This window comes from Cygnus olor, chromosome 2, assembly GCF_009769625.2.
Source record: "Cygnus olor isolate bCygOlo1 chromosome 2, bCygOlo1.pri.v2, whole genome shotgun sequence".
In the NCBI taxonomy this organism is placed as follows: Eukaryota; Metazoa; Chordata; class Aves; order Anseriformes; family Anatidae; genus Cygnus; species Cygnus olor.
In genome coordinates, this window is record NC_049170.1 from 72,150,507 (window position 1) to 72,174,691 (window position 24,185).

At 37.1% G+C, this 24,185-nt stretch overlaps 1 protein-coding gene across 2 annotated transcripts in view; it reads right to left on the bottom strand.

The window, feature by feature from the left end:
• The window catches only part of RETREG1 (reticulophagy regulator 1), a 60,069-nt gene that overhangs the window by 32,407 nt on the left and 3,477 nt on the right, over nucleotides 1–24,185 (bottom strand). Inside the window, exons 2-4 of one of the 2 annotated variants that reach the window (XM_040550259.1) lie at nucleotides 19,207–19,313; nucleotides 17,518–17,552; nucleotides 509–636 (exon numbers count right to left, since the gene is read on the bottom strand). In XM_040550259.1, the coding sequence (XP_040406193.1) occupies nucleotides 509–594 (86 nt within the window). In that variant the 5' untranslated portion in view covers nucleotides 595–636; nucleotides 17,518–17,552; nucleotides 19,207–19,313. The remainder of the gene's footprint in view (nucleotides 1–508; nucleotides 637–17,517; nucleotides 17,553–19,206; nucleotides 19,314–24,185) is intronic. The other variant, XM_040550258.1, reaches the window with a different exon arrangement.

Consider the following 24,185-nt stretch of genomic DNA (forward strand, 5'->3'; position numbering starts at 1 on the left):
GTGCAGAGCTGCAGCCTAGCCTGTTTGTCATCGAGCACACAGGCAGACTTACAATTTAGAGGAATGCCCTGAACTGGTTGTGTAAATGGTGCCAGAGCACTCAGCCAGAAGTGCTGAACCTGATAACCTTAGCCCTGCCTTAAAAGATCATAATAGGGATGACATTCTGCTGAGAGGCTGACAATGCTATCAGGAAGACAAATTAACTTCACTTATCTAGACTTTTGTACCAAAGTATATAATAATTTAATTTTCCCGTTCCTTTCCTATTTTTTATTTAAGTTCAATCCATTTCACAAGGGCTTTTAGACCACATATACAGAATACCTTGTTTCGCAAGGCAGAATAGCAGCCCTGTTTTAACTTTCTTCTCCCTCATTTTTCATGGAGGCCTATAGATTTCTAAAGAAATCATTTATTAAGCTGTAGGAAGTATTTTTCAATTGCATATGCTGCCATCAGTATACTGAAGAATTAAGCTTTAAGTTTATAAGTTACTCATACATACTTGTATTTTATATACATAAACGTGTAAGCTGCATGGTATTTTGTTAAAGCTTTTGCTGTTTCCTTCAGAATCTTGTCCTCAGACATAACTCTGCTTTGAAAAACCTTCTCTGTTGATATACAGATGTCCTATACAGGAGGGAAACAGAAGGGTGAAAAAAATAAGTTTTACTTTAGTCCAGGGAAGTAAGCTTTTCTTATTTAAAAAAAAAATAAAAAAGGTCTTTATTTGGCAAATATTCAGAGCACCTTAAATACACCAAATACATCGTCTTTCAACTACTTTTCAGGTGTCCTGCATTTCTCTTCAAATCACCCCAGGAACTGACAAAGGAAGCCCTAACAGACTGATTTCCATATGCTAAAGCTGTTCTTTAAACAAAGAAGCAAAAAAAAACCCTCTTCAGTATGCAATTTCTTTGATTAATGACTGATGAAATAAATATTTTTTCCTAAGTACATCTGGAAGGGTTTTGAACAAAGGATTTGAAATAATTTTCAAAGTATTGAATGGAAAATTCTGCTTATATATCCTTTACAGTAGCTTCCTTAGAGCTCTATTTGTCATTAGATTAAGGAGTTTTCAGCTGAATTCCCACATGTTTTGAGACTTTGATTATAGTACAAAATACTGAGTTCAGCAAACAAATGATAACTGAAGTTGCCAAGCTGTCCATCCTAGGAAAACTGTGTGCTCAGGGCGAACTGACAATGGAATCAGTTTTGTTCCTGTACAGCTATGATGTGAAAACTTCTTCACACACGTTTCGGGTCCTTGCAGTCAATACATAAGACAACAGTCCTACACGGTTTTGTTTCAGTTCGCATTCTACGGAAATATACAGGTGCATTTGGCTAAATGTTCTTAAAAATGTTAAGAAATTGTTTTTTGTTTGTTTTTAAAAGATCACACGCAAACCTCAGACATCACGGCTCTGACTGACTTTATGACACTGATCTCACACTCAAATGCATTAAAGCAAGTTCATCGACACATTCTGACCTTGAATTTCCCATGAATTTGGTAACAACAGTGTAAAACTGGGCAATGGCTATCTAACATGCCCTTCCAGAATTTCTCAGACTTTAACATTTATTTACAAGTTATTACAAATTAAAATTACAAATTACAAATTATTACAAATTAAAACATACATAAATGCAGAAATAAATAGATGCATTTATTTCAGTCTTAAGTGATTACTTTAGTACTACGTCACTAAATGAAAAGTCTATGCTTGTAATATGGTTAACAAAAACAGGTAAACTGGGCCAGTCAAAGGTTTATCTAGCCCTGTATCCTGTTTTTAACAGTTGCCAAAATTGAGTACCTGGGGGTACTGACGGAACAGAATAAGATGCGGGAAAATACGTAATGATACCTCTATAAAATACAATACAGCCTCAAATGAACTGTAGATCAGGGACTTTCAGAGGAGGTGACTTTGTATTTTAATAGCCTTCAATTAATTTGCTTCAATGAACTGTCTTGTAATCTATACTTTTAATCCACATGTACTTCTAGTTTTCACAACAATCCTGTGTTAAGGATTTCCAAAGCTTAATTGCATCCTTTTATTTTCTCAACCTGCTACTTGCTATTTTTATGCTTCCTCATTCCAATAATGGGAGAGAAAAGGCATGTTCCTTATGGTATCTTAGAAATACATCTAACAGAATGGTTCCAGCACACCCTGCTGAAGGACTCCTTCTGACCTTCCATTAACACAAAATTAGCCATTTACTCTCACCTGTCTCCCATATTCTTTTTTTTTTTATTATTGTTTGTTTAAAGCACAGGAAAATCTTCTCTTGAATTCCAGACTTATTTCCTTTTAGAACAAGGAAACTCAGCTAATGCCTGTTGGAAATTCTACTGGCCTACCTCAAACTCTACTCAGCGTTCTCTCGGTTTTCTTGTCTGTGATTTTTACCACAGATTTTTAAATACTTCTGACATTTAAAAATACTTATTTTAACATATTTCTACTACTTAAAAAGTGGACATTTTTTGCATTCACCACAAAATTCTCTTAAAAATTATCCTGACGTTATCAACTGGCCTACAGCAATGTCAATGGCCATAACTATGTCAGTGATCTCTTAGTTGTACTCCCAATCAAAGCACTTAATAAGAAATGGCTTAAGAAATGGAAGAGGATCGTTCTCGTTATAGAAAATCTTACCTAGGAAAAGAAGGTGTTTGTCATATGATGCTGTGAACATAACATACAGCAGGTCTTGAAAGAACTTCCATATTTTTAAGCTACAGTAAATATTTATTTCTGAAAATTTTTGTTAAATTGGACTCCTGAGTACATCTGGTTACCTCACACGTATTCCAGGAATGGGGAAACTTACCCTGAGCATGAAAAACAACATGAATATATGCCGCCCTCTATTTTCCTCAGTGTAAAAATTAAAGATGTGTAGCTTAAGAGCAGAATTCCATTGTTATTTAGATTCTGACTACAGCATTTTGGAATATAAGCAGAGAAAGAATTTAGGCACCAAATGCACTTCAGTAGGTAAACATGCAACATATGCAACATCTCTTCTGCAAGTAAGAAGAAAAAAAGCAGACTCAGGGAAGGAATATCATAACATTTGTTTCAAAATAGCTGAGCTGTTTTATTCAACTGTATGTTGAAACACGTAAAAGAATATAACATGTTACTCTGCTGATAGGCTCACATGCTTTAACAAAACTGTGTGCCAGGACATTCCTTACTAAATTAGTGACTAATCAGATGTTGTGCTGGGAAACACACCCTCACATGTTACAACAACCCAGGCGTCTGCAACAAGAAAAAAAATGGGTCTACAACTAAGTTCTCATGCCCTCGGTAAATAATTTCCATCATGCGTTTTGTAATCTAATGCCTGTATTTGGCAAACCAGATGCAATTAAAGGTCAATACCCTACTGCTTTATAAACTCTTGCTATTGACTGTCACCGTTCTAAAGATTCTACGCAATGAAACCCTTTTGGTTACACAACAACATGCAGTATATTCTTATAAATTCCTTGTTCCATTATTCATAAAGGAAGTAAGAAACATTTGAGTTGTCAGATTAACTAAAGTTGACTTTTTTTTTCCCTTTCTTCTTATTACCCTTAAATTTCCAATACGCTTTATAAGTTATTTAGAATTTGAAAACTTGACATTAACTCAACAGGCTGTTGGGAAACATGCACATACTTTCTTTTTGTGCAAAACATTCTTGCTGCATATGGGGAGTGTATTGCTTATGGAAAACTGCGTAGCACTATAGACCTTACCACCTGTGTTCTTGTTGTTGAGATTTGAGACAGTACAAAATGTTACTTAAATAATACAGTTTATCAAGCCACATACAATGGTACAGAAAAACAAGCTTCCTAAGCAGAGAAAAGAGCCATGGATTCAATGACTTGTGTCTCAGGTTCTAGAAACCTTTTCATTGTCTGCAGAATGATGTGAACACTGGTCTGACAATGCTGCAACCAATATTCAGGTACAACTGCCCTGGAACAATTCAATTTCCATGTAGAATCATATATATATATATATATATATATATATATATATATTCTCTTAATTGGATTGACGCTGATTGATGTGGCAAGAAAAATTCTGTGACTGGCATCAACTGTGACAAGCAATCACTGAAAACGGGAGGCAAATGCCTGTGATAAATAAACCTATGGCAGATTTGGGATTTTGATTCAGTAACCTTTCCATGTGGGACAAATTTTAGTTTTGTCCCCAAATAGTAAAATAACAAAAGCAACACTTCTTCCTAAAGGAAACATAATTTAGACCAACGTTAAAAGGGAAAAAAAAGCCAATTGTACTTACAACAGAAAAATACCTCTTTAATATTTTTGTTTGGCATAACCCATACCATTTGCTTTTCATGCAGTCTTTCATTATTATATTAAAATACAAAACACAATTAAGTTTGCTACCTGCTTTTTTGAGATTTTATTCAAATATGATTTGACCTGTTTCAGAAAAGCTACTTCAAAATGAAACAGTCCATTTTTTCTTAATCCTAAAAGTAGTATCTCTATTTAAAGTAACACTGGGGGCTCCCTGAATGCTATAGTTTATAAATACCCTTTAAGATGACAAGTCAAATGACTTCAGGATTGTAAGTTATCTCCCACAGTTGTTCAACTGTTAAAATGGAAAGCGGTAAGAATAGAATAAAAATATCCATGGTGAAAGTGTTACATGTGCAATGGAATAAACATAAGGAACAAGGCACATGAGCGTCCTAACATTAATCTTTACACTTAAATTTACCCTTTACCCTTTAAAAAGGTCAATTTTATGAACTTCTCTGTTGATGAGCAATTTGAGGTCTGTCATACTGTACAAAGGTCCACACTGGTCAGAAATGCAGCCTTCCTCTCTGTACTCGTGATCTGTCCCATGCTTATTGCAATAATATTCTGGTAGTTCAGGCATTTATAATAATTCCATGCAACACTCCCTAATTATAAAGAGCTTTTTAGAAAATATACACAAGGCAAAAAATATCAGCATTACATTTGTGAACAGAACAAATCCCTGAGACAATCAAACACACCAAATAACTATTTGGTAATCAAACAGGCTGTTCCTAAACTAGACAGTAGTTCAAATGTACTGTAAGATAAGACCATACAGAGAGTTACAAACAGAATGTGTTGACTGTATGTCAGTTTTCTGTCCTCTTCACCAGGCTTCGTACCTTGCTACTCTAAAAAAATACTGTTGTTTGTTAACCAATTCAAAGATAAAACATAATCAGCTGAGATCTCGCTATCTAGAAAAATGGCTGAAACATTTTATTAAGTCTGCCTGGGCTCTTGGATATCTTTAATGCAGAAGAAAGCCTTACTGACTCTTAAGAGTTTGGAGTTGCGCTAAAAAGGGCATTCTTCACTTCATGAGAGATCGACTTTTCCAGTTTACACTGTCTACAGCCCCTTGGAATACAATACCTCAACTTGAAAATAAAAAAATTAAAGATCTCACACCAACCAATGACCTTGTTTTAGTGTATTGATATACAGCTACTTCTGCATAGACACAACAATAACTTGCAAGACATTTGAAATAGATTCCCACCATAAATTAGAAAATCCCAGAATACCAAATGCTAATTCAAATATGTTCATGGATGAGGAATAAATATTCAGGGTGAGAGCTGACAGAGGCAGGGAATTGCAGGCTCTTCATTTCAGAATGCTGTGACTGTATCCAAGTTTTCTCCATTCCCTGTCTGAGCCTGGTAGGAAGTATCTTGCTGCCCTTCAAGAGACAGTTCATAACGTGAGGCTGAGTTCAACATATGTGCTGAAGTACACCTGTCTAAGAAAGAACATTACTTTTTGGCTGACATTTTATGAGAGTATGTTTAAACCTTTTTGATTCTCCAACTGGATATTTATCTAAGATAAGAAGGGTCTTTTCCACTTTCCCCCACATACACTTCATTCCAAGTTTCACTTTCTTATTGAGGAAATACATGTCAATCATCTCCTTGAACAGATTTTCCTATAATGCTATTTAGGTAAGCAGCCAAAATAAGAGCGTACTCTTCTACACCCTGCCTCTGAAGCATGCTATTCATAATAAACACTTTGTTAATATAAACGAGTCAAAAAAGTAACAAAGCAAAGTGTTTTATACCGCAAGTGCAGTACTAATCAGATTTGACAACAACATATACAATGTATGTGCCAGAAGCTGAGAATTTCCAAGCAATTTTGAATAAGTAGAGAAAGAACAATAGATGCTATGCCTTAGCAAACAGAATACAGTATTTCTGAGAAGCTGATCTGCTCAAAAATGGTCAGTGAACACCATCTGCTTAGATTTAGGAAGTACGTGAGCGTTTTCTCTTTTTCTACAACTCATTTAATACTTTATGTGGAGCTCTTGCACCCCAGAACAAGCAAAGCTAATTAATTGCTTCAACAGGGGTCCCTCAAGACATACAGAAAAAGTAAGGCAGATGGTACCAGCACAATTTTCTCTTGAGTATTTCAGGTATAATTTTCCTATAGAGATGTTCACTGGCTTAAGAAATCAACCCATGAAGATGGGATACATAAGTATTTTAAGAGAAGCTTGCAGCTCTCACCTTACATCCAAAATGCGTCCCACAAACTTAACACAGGAGAGGGTACATTCTCTTTTCCCTATAGTAAGGCTTTTAAAGCTTTATCTCTCATGCTAAAAAACACTTGTGATAATACTGCTGCATCAGTGTGGAACAAGAAAGTATTAACAAGTGAAGGACACCTTTAAACTCCCTCGCTGAAAGCTGAGAAAACTTGGCAAACTACAGGCAACTGAATGTTCTTGCACTGTACAAATGAGCAAATTCAACTGCAGGATCTGCCATACTTGCTCTTGCCTAAGACAGGAGAGTAGATCTAGACACTTGTTTTTGAGATGGTACAAAAGTGAAGAAAGGGACAAGTGGCACAGGAGAACTGCAGAGTAACACCAGCTATTATTGCATTTTTCTCTGGCTCATTTCTCCACCCACCTCCTCGACTGACCTGACTGTATTCACTTTATCAAATCTTCCTTCAACTCTCATCAGCTTTCAGGAGCTGTTTTGTTTTCTTAATGCTGAAAACAAGCTGAAGGTTAAAAAAACCACACTGAAAACAACAACAACTTTGGAGGTTACATTTTTCCTCAGTGGTGCTAATACGGGTATTATGTGACATGCCAGCAAGAATGACACACAGCTATCAAAACTGGGTCAGCTCAGAATTAGCAGTTCTTAGGTTGTTCACAATGTAAAAATCCACCTGGTTGCACTCACAGACACCTTTAACAGAACTGCATTTTGGGCATAAACAGATCCATAGGCAAAACTCTTATGAATAATTGAAAGGTGACTATAGCTCCATACTTACTCAAAAAAATAAACAAAGGTAGAGCTGGCTTTATGTTACAAGTTGCTGAAGAAAAGCTGACATAGGTTTATATATAAAGTGATGAACAAAGGCTGTATTTCCATCCTCCCATCATTATGAAGCTAGCATTTTTTCAACTGAGTGCAAGAGTTCATTTTTACCAATGAGTAACAAAGGAAATTAATTACTGAGTCACTTTTGCACAGGATGCAGCATACCCTGCAGTTTGCAAAGACTATATTTATGTCAGGTATTTATTTCACACATTTAACCATGGGTGCAATGACTTCACTTAAATAAATGTATTTTAAACACACGTCTCATTGTGCTGGTGCCCAGGTGACCTATTTTCCAACATGGAGGCAAACTGACAAAATGCTATGTACAAGGACTTCTAGAAGCCTCCACATGAAAACTCCTATTCCATGCTATTTCTCCTTCTGATTTATACAAGAAATAGCATTCATTTATCCATGAGAAGAAACTAAAAAGAATGCTTCAAAACGCTTAGAAATGATCAGCTTGGACAGTCTGATTTGATAGAAATTTCAGTATTCTTCTGTATCTTAAAGTTTAATTAAAGATTTGCACAAAAACACTTTTGCTATCAGAAGAACAGGAAAAAAAATCAGAAGTAAACAAGGACAATCTCCTGAATGACTCCCTAGTACCTTGGTGCTGCAAAACCCAAGCCAAAATATACAGTAACTAATAAACCTGTCAGAGCTGTCTAAATAGTTTACAAATTTTTAAATAACTCTTGATAATTCTGACTACGACTAGTTAATGAATTAAAAAAATATTATTAGAGGAAAAGACAGGAATGAAAAGACTAATCCATTTCTTCAGGTGTTACAGTTTATTAAAGGTAGAAAAATAGAGTGATCCAGGCAATTTCAGATCAACTGCTCTCACTTGGATACTTGGAGAGATACTAATTTAATAACACAGCTGAGAAGCTGTTAAAGCAGTCAACAAGGATTACTCCATATACAAACAAGCAAAAAAGAAGGCATATTTCTTTTTAAAAGTAATTAACTTGCAGTAAAGAAGAAAATAGGAGCATACATCTTAACTCTTGTAATGCTTCTGAAACTTTCCTATATAAGATTTAAAAACAAACTGTTAAAATATGTCCTATATGCAGTACCAATAACTGCACATTTAATAAAAAAGTCACACCAAAAGGCAAATATTAGAAAAATCTCATTATATGAGATTTATACATCCTTAGCACTTTCATGGAATACCTGTGCTAATCCTTCAGATGACTCAGTGAAAATACCCTGGGAGGAGTGGCAGATGCTATAGCAGACAGAATCAGGGTTCACAGAGGAACTCAGACTGAAAAATGATAGGAAACTATCAACCTGTCAAATTCACCAGGGATGTATGATATTCAATGAGCCAAATATACAAATGCAAAAAATAGAAATACTAAACAAATATTATAGAGAAAAAGAAGAGTGTTCCCATCAGAATCTAAGCAGCTGGAAGTTACTTGCAATAGTCTCAGAGAAAATAAATCTATGCCTGGGATGTATTTGCAAGATGTTTATAATATATAGCACAATTAATCTCTTTTACTTAACAATGAGAAGGCCTTGGTTTGACGTAACATGCTAAGAAATACATGGATACTGAGAAAAGAGCAACATGAATGATCAAAGTTTCAAAAAGCCTAAATCACAAGTCAGCAAATATCAAATTGGGGTGATGGAATATATCCCAGTTAAAAACAGCTAAAGAAACCTCAGTTAAATTCCCCTGGTCCTTTGCTTCTGCCCTTGCTTCCTCAGAAGTTACTTTTTCTTGATATCACAAGAATGCCTTATTGCTATTTTTACCTGATAGGGACAGAAAACAAGTTAGAGTTACAGAAGTAGATAAGCAATGTTTGGTAATTGTAAAGAGGCTAGACAATTCCGGTATTTTCTCCTCTCACCTCTTCCATGCAAACTCCATAACAAAAGTTGAATTGAGCTCCTGGAGCTGAGGAAGATGGAAATGTCATGTGATGGCTCAGGAAGAATCACATTGAAGACAAATTACTAGAGAATCACGGGAAGTTGGTCTGACCTCAAAAGTTTGTAAGCCACTCTTTTTGTGAGAAGAAATCCGTTACATGCAGAAAAACAAAAACAAAAGCAGAACTACCAACTACAACAAACCAACAAAAGATACAGTTAAGATACACAATACAGAGTATCTACAAAGGTTATGCCACCTCCTTCCTTTCCCTGGGCTTAAGAAAAGAGCCAACCAACAAAGAAGCAAGTATAGGTGTATAGGAAAACACATTAAATGCTCTTCAGACTTCAAGTGTGACTCTTGCCTAAGTTATAGACTTTCTATTAAACTTTTATTACTTTTTGTTCCTATAAGAAAACTAATATACCAAATGTTACCAGAGTGTTGATTTTGTAGTTTACCAAATATAAAAGTAAACTCTGAAGAAGAACCCGCTACCCGAGAACTAAGTTAACAACTTGGGAATGACCAACCACTAAGCATGAAAAAGGTAACGCACTATTAAAAAAAAATACTAGCGTCAAGCTGTTTTTATAATGGATACATTTTTTTCTGCAATTTACAGGAGCTTGGGCTTTTATATATATGTATGGGGAGAGAGAGAGAGAGAGAGAGAGTATAATATTTAACCATGCATGTTGCTATATAAATCGGGACAATGCATTATCTAAAACAGAATAATTCCATTTTTATATTTGAGCAGTACAGTGGCTACTGTATAAATAAAATCTAAATTCAATCTGTAAATAAAGCTCACATTTCATTTGCTAAGACTGTAGTTCCACAAGCACATATCTGTTTTCTGCAGGACTGCAACCACTTTTTTTTTTTAAACCAAAAACATGTAAAAGTCATATGTTTAAGGAGAACTACTTGAGGTATGTTGTATAGCTTTTATGTAGCTATATATATTTCACAACATAAACTCATAGGAACATATGAGCTAAAATGAACAGAACAGCAAACTTTGTCAGGAGTAGAACTCTGATTGCACTTGATGCCTTCAGATTACACTGAAGCAACCCAAGAAGGCAATATTTGCATTCTGAAGAATATTTTTGCTTACTAGACTATATCCTGCCCTCTGTCTGCTGAGGCATTTAAGAGATCCACAGGGAAGTGTTTTTTTGTTTGTTCTAATGTCTGTTACCAGACTTCATGCAGTTGTGTATAGCCATGTGAAGAACAGATCTAATATTGATGACCAAACCAAGACTGAGCATCTGAGCAACAGAAACTGATAGCAACAGCCCCGTCTCAGCACTGGCCCACAGATGACTGGCTTTGGCTTACTTTAGCTTTGTTACTATGTACCACATCAAGGAGATGGATTAACAAGCATAAAGCAGAAACATTTCTGTTATAACCGTGATTCTGTTTCGTTTTCCTAATGGAAATCTCTTATTACCTAATCTGCTCATCTTCAAACAGATCTCAGCAACACCCTGAGGGAAAGGACATTTGTTTTGAGATATGATTAAGCAGCATATCCTCAAGGTCTCAAGAGCGATCTGAAGGCGCAATCATACTGTGCTGGATATTCAATTCACAAAAACTGCTTGCATACATAGTGACTGAGGTAAATCTAGTCCCCAGGCTTGTCTGTCAAACCCTGCAGTTATTACTGCTGTGTAACGGTATCCCAGCACATTGCTGCAAGAGAGCGCTTCTTATTGTAGGCATTAGCATCGTTCAATGACATCTTTAAGATAGATAGGCCTTCAGAGCAACAGGAAAGAATGATACAAGGACCTTATGTGTTTACTTACCTCACCCTAGGTTTACAGTATATTCAAGGGAAACAAAAAGTAGGACATATCTGGCTAGCCTACAGACATCTGATTTAGGACAAGATAAATCATGCTATCTACCTCACAACGTATTTCTACTCTTTCTTAATTGATCACGAAAGACGACTAAGCAGGCTAGATCAGGAATCTTCAGTCAAATGACTAAAAGACTGTCTTAAACCAATGCAGCAGGCAAAGCATATGCAAATCAGATGTAAGTAAAGCCTCAGACATAATAAATGAAGCACATCCTCACAGTGTGGTAATTTGATGGAATGGGGAATTATTCATCTTTTGTGATAGCACGAGTTTTTTCGATTGCTGTCTGTGACATACTAGGAGAATTTTGCACCAGTGCATTATGGAGTTATATTTGAAAGATTTTTTTCTTCTTGGAAGAAAACAACAAACAAGACCAAGCAAGAACCAAACATTTCTATGACTTTCAAGCTCTACATACTGTCAGTACAGAATACTGCTCTTCACAGACTGCAATGACCATTATAATGTATACAGACTTCTATGATCTAGGCTGACACAAGCATGGAATTTGTGTAGGTCAAAAGGTGAACTCAGCTCTTGAAAAATTACATTCTGAATTTGAAGCTGATCTACCAAGGCAGGGATTTAACACCTGCTAGCCTAGTAATGGATGTAGTATTCTATCAATAACATTTGTTCTCCTGAAAGTACACAGCAACTTCAACAGCTCTCGGAAGCCACATCCACCACCATGGTAAAGTCATGAAAGAAATGTCTGAGTGAGGTACTGAAGGGGGGATTAGCAAGAAACAGGTATGTTCTGGACAATAACCTCTGTGTGTCTGTAGGCTTCTGTCAGTGAGGCTATAATCTTAGAAATATCCAATCTGGCCAGATACTGAACAGAACTTCATGATCAGCTCATGGTTTTCAACATGAAGTACTAAATGGCTTCAATATAAAGACGGCTGCCAGTTAGAAGCTGCAACCAAGAAGAGCCTCTTTTCTTTTAATGTTCCCGTTTCCTCTTACGGAAGTCTAAATCTTGACTGGTCTGACGAAATGTGGGCAGCAATGGATAAGACATGTTGTTCAGGGTAATGCGTATTCTTATTTTTCCCTCCTCTTGGGAATGGGAGAGTGCAAGTCTATCTGCTAGGCAAGCCCCACTCTGGGTTTCTTCCCAGAAAGGTTCTTCACTCCAGAAAGCAGAGCCAGGAGAACCCTTTTAGAAGTTCCTCAGGAACAGAAGCAAATTCAGAAACAGAATGCACTGAGAAAGGTTCAGGATGAGATCTCATCTTGGTCTGGTTTGAAATTTTTTTTTAACATCAGGTAGTAGTAAATGTCTCCATTACAAACAGAAGCCACGAGTCTTCTTACATAGACACATTTTAAACAGGAGACAATTACCATTCTCCATTTGAGGTAGGACAACAAAAAAGAAGCATGTTGCTCTACCTTGTCAGTGCTTGAGCAGTGCTCAATAAAGATCAACAAGGACTGAAAGCAAGTGCAACAAATTAAAAATATCTTCACTGAAGGACTCTTAATGCTTAGATCTTTGATGCTTAGAGTATACCTGCAGCAGAAGGGATGTGCAATGTACGTGAATGTTGCGAAAAACTGCAATGATCAGAACAGTGATATTTTATCACAAGGCAAACATAATAGTGCAACACAAAGTTTTACTCTGAAAATCCTCATAAAGCTGTGCTACCATTTATGAAACATCACAGTGAGATACTGACTAATTTTCAAAACCAGAATTGCATAACAAAGTGCTCTTTTTTTCTTTTTCTTTCAAGAAAAAGTGGCTACAGCCAGACAGAGAATGCATGGTAACAGCTTAAAACCATCGGGTCTAAGACACAGTGACATCCAAGATCATATTGTAATGGTCTTGAGCATCACATTGTATCATGTATGGAAAGAAAAGATTGGGTATCCTTTAGTAAAAGTCAAAAGGAATTAGACTGCTGTACACAGTGCTACCAAAAGCAACGTCTCCATGATTATAATGATTTCTGAACATCTACTGTACAACTTTCATAAATATAAAAAAAATCAATCCTAAAATTGGGATTGATCATGAAACTGGGAAGCTTTAAAAGTGACGCTTTACAAAAGCTCTTCTTAAAAACAAAACACATCCAAAAAAAGCAGATGTTTGGAAAAAATCATCAGCATTAATGGAAAAAAAAAGCTTTTTAAATGATAGAAAGTGCATTGAATTCCAGTTTTTTTTCCTTCATTTACTTTGTAAATTTAAAAGTCAATAATAGTTTCATTAGGGGAAGAACCATATAGATAGCTTTTCATGTTTATGCATACATATGAAACAAAAATTTCCCCCTCACTAAGCTTGTATACGGGCTGTGGGCAGCCGCGGGTGAGGGTGTGTGTCTGTGTTGTTGCCAAAGCGCAGGGCGATGCCAGGGCTGCCCGGTGCAGGCTCCTCTGGCCCTACCAAAGGTCACGGCTGGGCCCGGCAGCCAAGATGGCGGTGACTTGCCTCGGGGACAGCCTGGGGAAGGGAGAGGCTGAGAGGAGCTGCAAGGGCCAGCCCCAGCCCCAGCCCCCTGCCCTGCTCAGGAGGAAGAGGAGTGGGGAATGGAGGGGGAGATTGGGCCTGGAAAGGGAGAAAAAGAAAGGTGTTGTTTTAACAAAGATGTCTTTGTTTTTCTCCACCCAAATCTGTTTTAATTGTCATTATATTAGATTAACTTTCCTCAAGTTGAGTCTATTTGCCTACCAGTTACCATCACCAGCAAATCTCCCTGTTTTATCTCATCCAGCTAAGGTTTTCCTCCCGTCTTCTCCCCTAGCACTACCGAGAAGGGTGAGTGTGCACACAGGCGGGTGGGTATCTGTCTGCTAGCCCAGGTTCAGCCAGCCCAGCTCCCTAACCCTCAGTTCAGGATAATGCTTCACTGTCATGCTGCTGACCTGCATACCTGTAGCACAGGGAAGAATCTACACAAAGGTATGAAATAACTTCTGAACAATTATTCTTGCTGTTAAAAGGTGTTGAGCATTTTTTACATTTTGTTATGTAAAACAACTTGTAAGAAACAAGCAAGAACCTCTTAATGATTATAGTTAAAGATTTTACCTGATGCCAGTGAAGGCAAAATAAGAATTTCAATCCTTGACTAGCTGGAGATCACAATATCAGCATTTAAAAAACATTTTGCTGTATGTGGACACTAGTACACTCAGTTCTGCAAATGTACTAATAAATATTATGAAATATCATGGACTGCAAAACTATGTGCAACTTACAGAACTGAATATAAACAGTTATTGGTTAATAAAGCACTTGCAGTTTTATCCCCTTTGGATATACTGTAGCAAAAGATTGTTTAATGCAATTAACTTTAATAGCTTCAAGGGAAGTTTGGCTTATCATCATCCCTTATCAGAATATCAACCCTATCTCCCAATGAGATTGAGGACCAGTTCCAGTTGGGGAAACAAACGTAAAGTAGGAAATTAGCCTGTTTGTATCATTTGTTACTTTCTGTCTATTTTGATAAACAGAAGTGTGTGTCAATGCTGCTGTGTGCTAGGACTGGTCCTTTGTAAAGTTAAACCATGAATATAGCTCTTGGCATAGGTTTGGCACCTGCCAACTAGCACTCTCCCGGTACCTCCTCTAAGCAGTTTTGCAGTTGGCACAGACCAGAAATCATTTCCAACCTGCACGTGGACATTCTGCCTGGACCATAGAGCAATTAAATGCTATGGACTCAGTTCTTTTGTGCCTGTGAACATCAGTGCCAGAGAATGGTTGTGAACACATTTGACCTATTAGAACAAGCAAAGCATTCAAAGCAACATAGATCTATTAATTTTTTTCTCTGTATCTTATTTAAGAGCATGTGATTCTCCATGGGGTAGTGGTTTTTGTTAACCAGCAGTATGGGGATATGTTTAACACAGCTTGCTAATGTAAGATAACATGAGAACAGTCTTTCATGTCCAAGACCAAGGAAAACAAAAAGCTTTGGAGCACCAGCCCCAATGTCTTACAGCAGTTATTCCATTTTCAACCTGATCAATGTGCACACGTGCTCAACAAAAGAACCGTAAACACCCACGGCATAAAAAAATGCAAAGTCTTTACATGAGCTTGAAAGAGTTCTAACTGAAAGTTAGAATGCAACAGTTGAAATGTCACTTATGTTAAATAACCTCTCAAAGCGCCTTAACCAGAGGACTGTTAAGTGTCTAAAGCAACATCCATTTTTAGAGGAGCTATGCCAGAGCCAGAGAACTGCAAATCAGTAAAGACTCATCTCTGTTCTGTGCAAATTGTCAGAAAATCTAATGAAGAACATGCATGCCTGTTCTATGGTACACTGGGAGACAGCAAGCACAATTTTTAAAGGGACATCACATCACAAACCATTTGTGCTTTCAAAGTCAGCGAGACTGAAGATGAACACTGATATTCATAAAAAATTACCTGCATTTCCTCTAAGGCTTTCAACAAGGGCTCTCAGAAAATGCTCTTATGGAGGCTAAAAAGTCATGGAATATGAGAGGAAGTCCTTGCAAGTATGAAAATAAAAGACAGTTTTGAACTGTCTGTACAACATTCTGGAAAAAGGAGTGAACAGTAAGATGAGTCTCCTTACAATGCTAAATTATTCTGGTAAAGATGAAGACCAACTGCAAAGAACTGCAGAACTTCAACAAAGCATCAAGCAATGTGCTTGCCAAAAGATGGAAGAAATGTCTGTAAAAATTAAGAGATTCATACAGGGGAAAAAAGAAAATTAACGTCACATGGGCTTTAAACTAACCTTTACTACTCAGGAACATAATTTTGAGATTATATATTCACATAAACATCAATTCAGTGCTCAGTAGAGGTTTAAGAAGTCAATCAAGCATTAGGATATATTATGAGGGCATTTTTATATTAATGTATAGTCCAAAGTCTCCCTGAAAGCTGAACACAATTTCTAATTCTGCCTACCCGTTACGAGAAGGATAACAGAAATGGAAGAAAAGTCCAGAAAATCACAATGAAGATATCAAACCTAAAGAAAGCTTCTATTTTAGAAACAATTAAGTAGCCATGGACTTAACAGGACAGGATAAAAGTTTATAAAGTCACGGCTTGCTGAAGATTATCAACAGTGTGATCGTTTACTAACTCTTCTAACCAAAAAAAAAAAAAGTAGGATAGGATTAAGAAACTATCATATAACAGTAAAAAAACACAAGGCTGTGTTTTTCACAGAACACGTAGTTCAGCTATGGGTCTTTCTGCTATAGGATACCAAGAACACCAGAATTTTGTAATAAGAAAAGCAACGAGACATATTCATGGACCTTTTCTGGTCCGCTGAGAACAGCTTGGAGGGGTTAAGTAAAATACACCACATCTGGAACCCAGAAGTCCTTTAACTGTAAACTGCTGGAGGCTGGGAAAGTATACCAGGAGAAACATCTTAAAAGCTTGTCCTGCTCTTACATACTACTTTGCTGGCCATCTTCCTCCTGGCTGGCCACCTTCAGAGAGAAGATACTTTGCTAGTTGGATATTTGGACTGATCTTGTGTTCCTGTTATTGCAAATTATCCAGAAGTCCAACTAGCCATGGTGGTCTATTTAGAAGAATAATATTTTTACCATACAAACTTTTATTTTGGAAATTGTCTGTAAAGCATTTAGAGACACTGTACAAATCCAAAACGAATTAAATTGATTACGTACTCTACCCTACCAACATTATACAAACATTTGCCTGTAAACTGAGTCAGCCCAGTGGCAAGACAACTGAATTCACAATTATTAATTTATATTGCTACGGATATCAAGTAATTTTTATTTTAAACGAAATTGGAAAGCAATTATTTGTATTGGCTACTACAAAGATAAGGGAAACCACTGCAAGCTTACCTGCTTCTGGACAGCACTTGTGTAACGATGTTCTAAAAGAAAGTTAACTTCCTTAACCAACAGTGTTTTTCCCTCATAACTGATTTCAAAGCAAACACTAATTCCCAGAAAACACAAAATGTGATAATCATAATAAGAAAAAGCATTTCTAGAATTATTTGACATTACGGTATTCTTTATTATAATACAAATCAGAAAAAATACTTTGCAGAAAGTTATTAACAATTAAAATTGGAACAAGCAGTAACAAATTTAGAAAAAATGCAAATATCAAAATCATTCATGTTCTGTTTTAATTGCAGGGTAAGTAGACTGTGTTTTAAATCCCAGATTCACTGTAAGAAAATATGTTATATATCCAGAATATTAAAAATGATATACCTACTTGTCAGTGATTCTCCTCCAGAGCTGTGCACCTGCAATTGTGAGAATGTAAGATGACACACAATGCACTAAAACAGAAATCACATATAGGTTTTTCTTCTAAATCTGCACGTTGATTATGAATAAAGGACAAAATGAATACGGAATTCTCCCTAACATTTAAAACTAAACAAAACTAACAGTTCTCAGAAAAAAGTCTTTTATGTAAACTTCACATATCAGCTTAAAACCTTAATGAAAAAAATACTTTATTATGTTGCTATTTTTTCATGTGGAAGGAGATAACCAACATAACTTTTGCTTTACAGCTGCAAACTGGCAACCAGTTTCTACACTCCTTATGACTCTGTAATAGTCTTGCCATCTAGTGGCTGGCTGGAAGTGTGAAGTAGCCCTACAGAAGTGTTATCCTAGGAAGAATTTTTTCCGCTGTTTGGAGTGACACCAATTGTCACTACAAGATTTCTATTCTTAGGTTCAAAAACCTAACTGTTCATGAACTTTGTGTACAATACCACCGAAGGCAATACATTTAACTGTAGTAAAACAATGATTCTGTAATCATAAAGCTGGGGAACAGACGAAAGAGAAATGAAGAATAGATGGTAGCTTGGTCAACAGTGGTACATCTTGGATTTGCTCAATACAAAAATATTAGTCAGTAATTACAGCTAAGATTTACTTGTGTAAATCACCACCTTCCAACTGGTGAGGTATTCAACATTAGCGGTTATTTATACAACACAGAGTCTAGAAATCAAATCATGCTAAGCTTTTTAAATTGGCCTCTAAGTTTGCATCACTCAAGCAGGAAACAATGGTAATGGAGACTCCGCAGAAGGCAGTGACAATGAAATGTGTTTCAAAAAGGTTGTGAATAACTGCTGTAACTTAGCAGGAAAGAATAGGCTGTGGAGGTCAAAAATGAAATGCTAGCAATGTTGCAGAGGAATACTGTGATTCTCTGACACTTATTTCCTGCTTTCCTTTGCATTTTTTCAAACACTGCACCTTATTCAACGTCAAAGAAAAAGCAAAATAAGCCACTTCAGAAAATCTTCCTAGCAACAAGAAATACACGTTGATGAACAACCTTTTGCCAGAGAATTTTCAAGATGGTAATGAAGTACAGGACAAAAAAAAGTTAAAACAAATACAACAACATAAAAAACAGCCAATAAATCCTTTTTTAATTTGGTAGTATTTAGATAAGACTGTACACACTGGAAATGGAACACTCCAAAAACTAGAAAAAAATACTGTTTCACTTATTTCAACTGTGAGAAAGATAGGTTATTTCACAATCCATTACAAAGTTGACCAATTTATATTAGATTTCCACAACTTTCCAACAGTGATCTAATTAGAGTAATGCCAGAAGAAGTAGGAACTTTCAGAAAAACTTTGTATTTTAGATAATGGATTTTGAGACCTTGTAGTTAAAATACAAGAATGACTATTCATTGAAACTGATTATACTCATGCTGAAACAAATCTCATAATGCCCTGTCTCTAAAATATAGTAGAACTTTACCGCACATGGTAATAGATCATTGTAGATTATGTCATTTCACTCAGAAATTAGCTAATATTTTTGCAATAATCCTTGTATCATAATATTAAAGAGGATTTTGTAAAGAAGTTGTGGGTGTTTAAGCAAGGAACTCTATCAGTATACTGACCTACCTTTTATCCTAGATAAGACCAAATCCTTTATTATCTGAAGAACTAGCACTCCAAGTATTATGAGAGAAGTCAGATGATACACTCTCCAAGGGGTCAGAGCAACAAACCTAGAATGTTAAGAAGAAATAAACACTTGTAAACTTATTGAAAGTATATGTATAATGACAGCTGTTATTAGTATAGAAAATAAAGAGAAAAAATAGACTGATACTACGTTAGTTGAATTTAGTTTGTCCCCACAATGTCTTCACAGAAAGCAAACAATGAGAGTTCTAAGCATGAGAGTCTCCTTCAGACATAGAATGTTGTTCACACTTTTATCAAAGCACAGAGGAAGTATACAAGCCTGAATATTTTCATTATTGCATAAGAAGCATTACTATTTAAATCATTTAAGGTTTTAGTAAAAATAATTGTCTTGACACAACAACTTTCTTTTTTATTCACATATAAAGGTTGAACATTTTCTTGCATTTTCTACAGGACCTCAGTTCACATCAGATTTTTATATGAATGATTCTTTCAAATGCAAAGATGAGGTAAAACTGTACAATTCAAGGCACAATACTCAAACTTCATGTTGAGCTTCTGTGCTTTTGTTCTTCATTACAAAAAAAAACTACAATATGTCTAGTCAAGTCAAACAGCCCTGGACTCACAATGTATGATTTATAATCTCATGCACTACTGACTTTACTGTCCAGGTGTGTCCAGATTAGCACTTCTTTCTGACCTTCAATTAAATAAAAGAAGTATTTTGTTTGTTTTGAGCACTTTAAGTCAAAGATCTGATTACAAATAATGAGTGCATTATGATCATTTTCAAGATAAGAGCAAAAAAGATTAACTTCAAAACAAATAAATAACTGAAGTTGAGGATAGTCAAAAATAAGAAGTTGTCACTGTGCAGGGCAGTGGATCAAATAAGAATACCAACAGAAACAAAATCATATAAAGTGGAGAGGTTTCCAAGAAACTGGTTTGTAAACAGGGCATTTGGCCACCCACCTAGTTGCTGCAGCAGTTTTCCTACAGAAAAGAGGGGAAAGGAAATGTAAAGAAGCAAGTATAGGCACTAGAGGAAGCCAAGGAACACCCTTTGAGCACACCAGGATTTTTACAAAGAAAATTGCCTTCTAGGTGTTTCTACCACAAAAAGCATATCCAGCAGTTGTGAAAAACTGCTCAAGTATTCCTTGAAATTCTGAGAAAATATGATTACATCAAAGAAAATCTCCATGCCACTAATTTTCACACTTAATACAATCACAGAAACTCAAAGCTCTATCACCCTGACCAGACCAGGATATGTCTTCCAATACAAACAGATAACTTATTCTGAAAGTCTTTTTTTTTTGGAAAGGTTTCTACATCTATACAAAGTATGAATTATTATTCTATGGGGACAAAAAAAAAGAAAATGTTTTCTCAATTCAGTACCTCTACAATTTCAGCCAGCTCAAGAAAACCAAGAGACGCTTACAGAAAAGATGTTGACAAGCTTTTTCAAAACTGCCCAAGCATAGCTCTCATTAAATCAAATAATAATCTTCAACATTAAACATCCTTGATTTTGTTTAAGGGTGAAGTTCAACTGCACTGAAGACTCCATCTAACCTATTTTTTTCACTTGCTAACAAGTGAAAGAAGTGAAGGGGTGGAGATATGACACCGTGGAGAAAAGTAAATTAAAGAATTTAAATGTGATTTCTAAATGCCTAAAGTTTGTAACAAATGCAGACCTTTAAGCGGCATGGCCTTAACACCACGACTATTCTACAGGTTCTTCATGGTGCTTGTACATTAATGTTTCCTAGGATCAAACAGTATGTTCTGACTTAATTACTAACACTGGGCCATCCTCTGTGGGTGAAAGAAATACATCAATACTGGAGTTTTTGCATGTTTTCACACGTGCATAAATACACACAGTTTACTAGTTCTTAAAATAAGATGAGACGTTTACTATCTTTCAATGAATATATAGAGGGTTTGACCTACTTTACGGTCACAACTAAGCCATACTCATCGTTTCACTGCAATCACAGCTGTCACCTGCTGTTAAAAACGGCTGTACTAACATGGACGAGGATTAGCAAAAAAGGATTAGCAAGGTAGCGTGCTGTCTGAAAGACGCTTCCAAGTCATTTCATTCTACATTCTCGATACTGCTTTTTTTCTGTTCCACAGCTTTTGGGGAAAAGAAACAACAACGTAATCTATTTGGAGCAGCTAATGTAGTAGCTGAGCAAAGGCTCTTCACTTACTTGGAAAGCTTTGAATTGTTCTGACATGACTTCCAGTGCCTTAGCGTTATTAGTTGTCACAATCCCCCCTCCTTTGTTTCATTAATTTAGACCGCAGTGTTTGCGAGAAAGGCTCTCTTCTGGAAATTCATTCACAGCCACCGTGTCAGCCCCCAGGTGCTCTACCAATACAGATTAGAAAAACTGCAAACCACACATCAGACAACTCTGACGTATATCCTCAAATCCATTACCAGTCAATGGCTGACAATGTCCTCCCTAGTTTTTTTGGTAGGTATCTACCTTCAGCTTATCAAAATGTTAGTCCAACATGCTGGGATATGAAAACCACATATTATGCTAATGGTGTAGGGATTCAAAATTCTTGAAGGAATTATCAACATGATGCATAGCAACCAGATTAACAAAAAGTTTCAGTCGTACTTTTGCTTGTTATTAGGAATTAGGTTTGGGGTCCCCCCCCTTTTTTTTTAATTAGAATTTACTATTATATTTCTAAAACACAAGCATTCCTGACAAAACTGAAAGGCTCCAGAATGACATCACCACATATTGAACAAAAATATTTGTTTAGTAAAACAACAGCTATACTTAGATACTTATACTTAAGAAGCTTTTATGTTTTTTTTAAAAATCAGTAAACAAAACAGGCTGAAGTTCAAGTTGTTTAATTTCTTCTACTGAAAAAAGTGCTGCTACAAGTGGTGTTGAAAATAACCATTTCCAGAGACAAAGATTTGTTCCCCCATGAAATTTTGCAGTATTTTGATAGAGATAGCTTTTTCAGAAAGCAAAGGCTAAAACAATGCATAGAATTATGCATTTTACATAATGACTTCAGCAGTTAACAGGGTAGCCTGCATATCAATGTGGCAAGGGACTGCTGCAGGCAGCGTGGGACTTCATAAAACCAGCTGTGAGGTGCCACAGGACTCAGGCCCTCGCACTGGCTGAAAAAGGCATCCCCAAGACATGAGAGGCCTTCACTCTGACAAAGCTCCAGAGGCAGGAAACAGCCACCTGGTTTGGGGGCTGCAAGAAATGCCTCAAGCCTCTCCCCTGGGCAGATGGCAACAGTGATCTCACCTGGAGATGGTTGCTGGTTGGCATACAGAACAGCCAAACGAAAGACCTACTGGAGGCAGTAAGCAGGGGCAGACCATTGGGGAAGTATGATCTCCAGAATTTGATTGGGTAAGCACCTGAGCAACTTGATCTAACTGGACCTACTTTGGGCAGGTTGGACTAGCTGACCTCCTGTTGTCCTTCCAACCCACGTCCTTGTATGACTCTACAAACAGGTGATTTACATGGTATCTGCAGAGATCTTGCAGAGGCACCAACTCAAATCCAGCACTGCAAAGCAGGAAGGCCAAACAGACCTTGAGCGGTGGATGGAGATTCCCACAATGGGAGAGGCTGGAAGCCTGGGACTTCTGGCAGCAGAGGAAAAGTTCCTTCTCTAACCTTTGAGCTGAACTTGCAGAATCAGTACCATACCATGCTGTAATAGCCAATACAGGGAAGACACCTGCGTTAAAGGAGGCCTCAAAACCAGCCGGGCCTGAAGACAATGCTAAGACCAAGAGGAAGCAGAAACTGTTAAGGGGTTAAAGATTATCTTCTGCAGGGAATGGAAGCAGACAGCTGCTGAAAAAACACTGTCATGAGAGGCTCACTGGTTGCCAATGGCTTGGTTTGAGGTCTTGCAGAAAAACTGCTAAGGCTTATCTGACTTGACTACTATTTGTTGTTGTTCATGCATGTGGGCACAACTGGTACTGTCAAGGAATAGCAGGAAAGAACAAAGAAGGACTGCAAAGCTCTAGAGATGAACGTGAAGGATATAGGGACCCAGGTGTTATTCCCATCAGTTCTGTAGGTTAAAAAGTTGCCCTTTGTCTGATCAAGCTTTTGTTTATTACTAACACTAAACTGGGAATGGGAATGGGGGGGTGGGAGGTTGGCTGAGCACTCTAGAGGCAACAACTGAAAGAAAATGAAATTGATGAAAATCAAAGGCAAAGTCCTGCACCCGGTACAGACCAACCCCCTGCATCTGACTGGCTGAGGGGATACTCCTTGGAAAAGGACACGCAGGCCCTGGGTGACAGTAGGTTTAGCATGAGTAAATTGTGTGTGCTGGCAGTGATGAAAGCTAACAATGTATCAGGCTGCATGGGCAGGAGTTCACCCACAGCATAGGTGGTGAGCAATTCCCCTTTACAGAGCAGTCATGAAATTACATCTAGAATACTTTGCTTGGTTTTGGGTCTCCCAAAACATGAAAGACATCAGTGATCATGAGCAAATTTAGCAGACAACCACCAAGATGGAGTTGGAGGTGAGGGAGGGGAGGAGCTGGAGCACTTGTGTTGTGTGAAAAAACTGAGGAACGTGGTCTTGCTCAGCCTGGAAAAACCTGGCTTTGCAGGGGGAATGTAATAGCAGCTTTCCAGTATAGCAGCTTTTCCACCGCAAAGTCATTTTCTTAAACACCACAGTGCAACTTCTCTCTGAAAGTATGACTGCTCCTGCTCTTACAGGGAACTGACCATCACTATGGGCTTTTCCGAAACAGTGTTGGGATGTAGATAATGAAAAAACATGGCTGTAACTCTTTCCTGGTTGCAACTCTTTCTCACTCGGAGCTGAATGTAGATCCTTCTTCCGTGCCTACTGCTGGAGTGATCAGCACCAATCCTGCTGCAA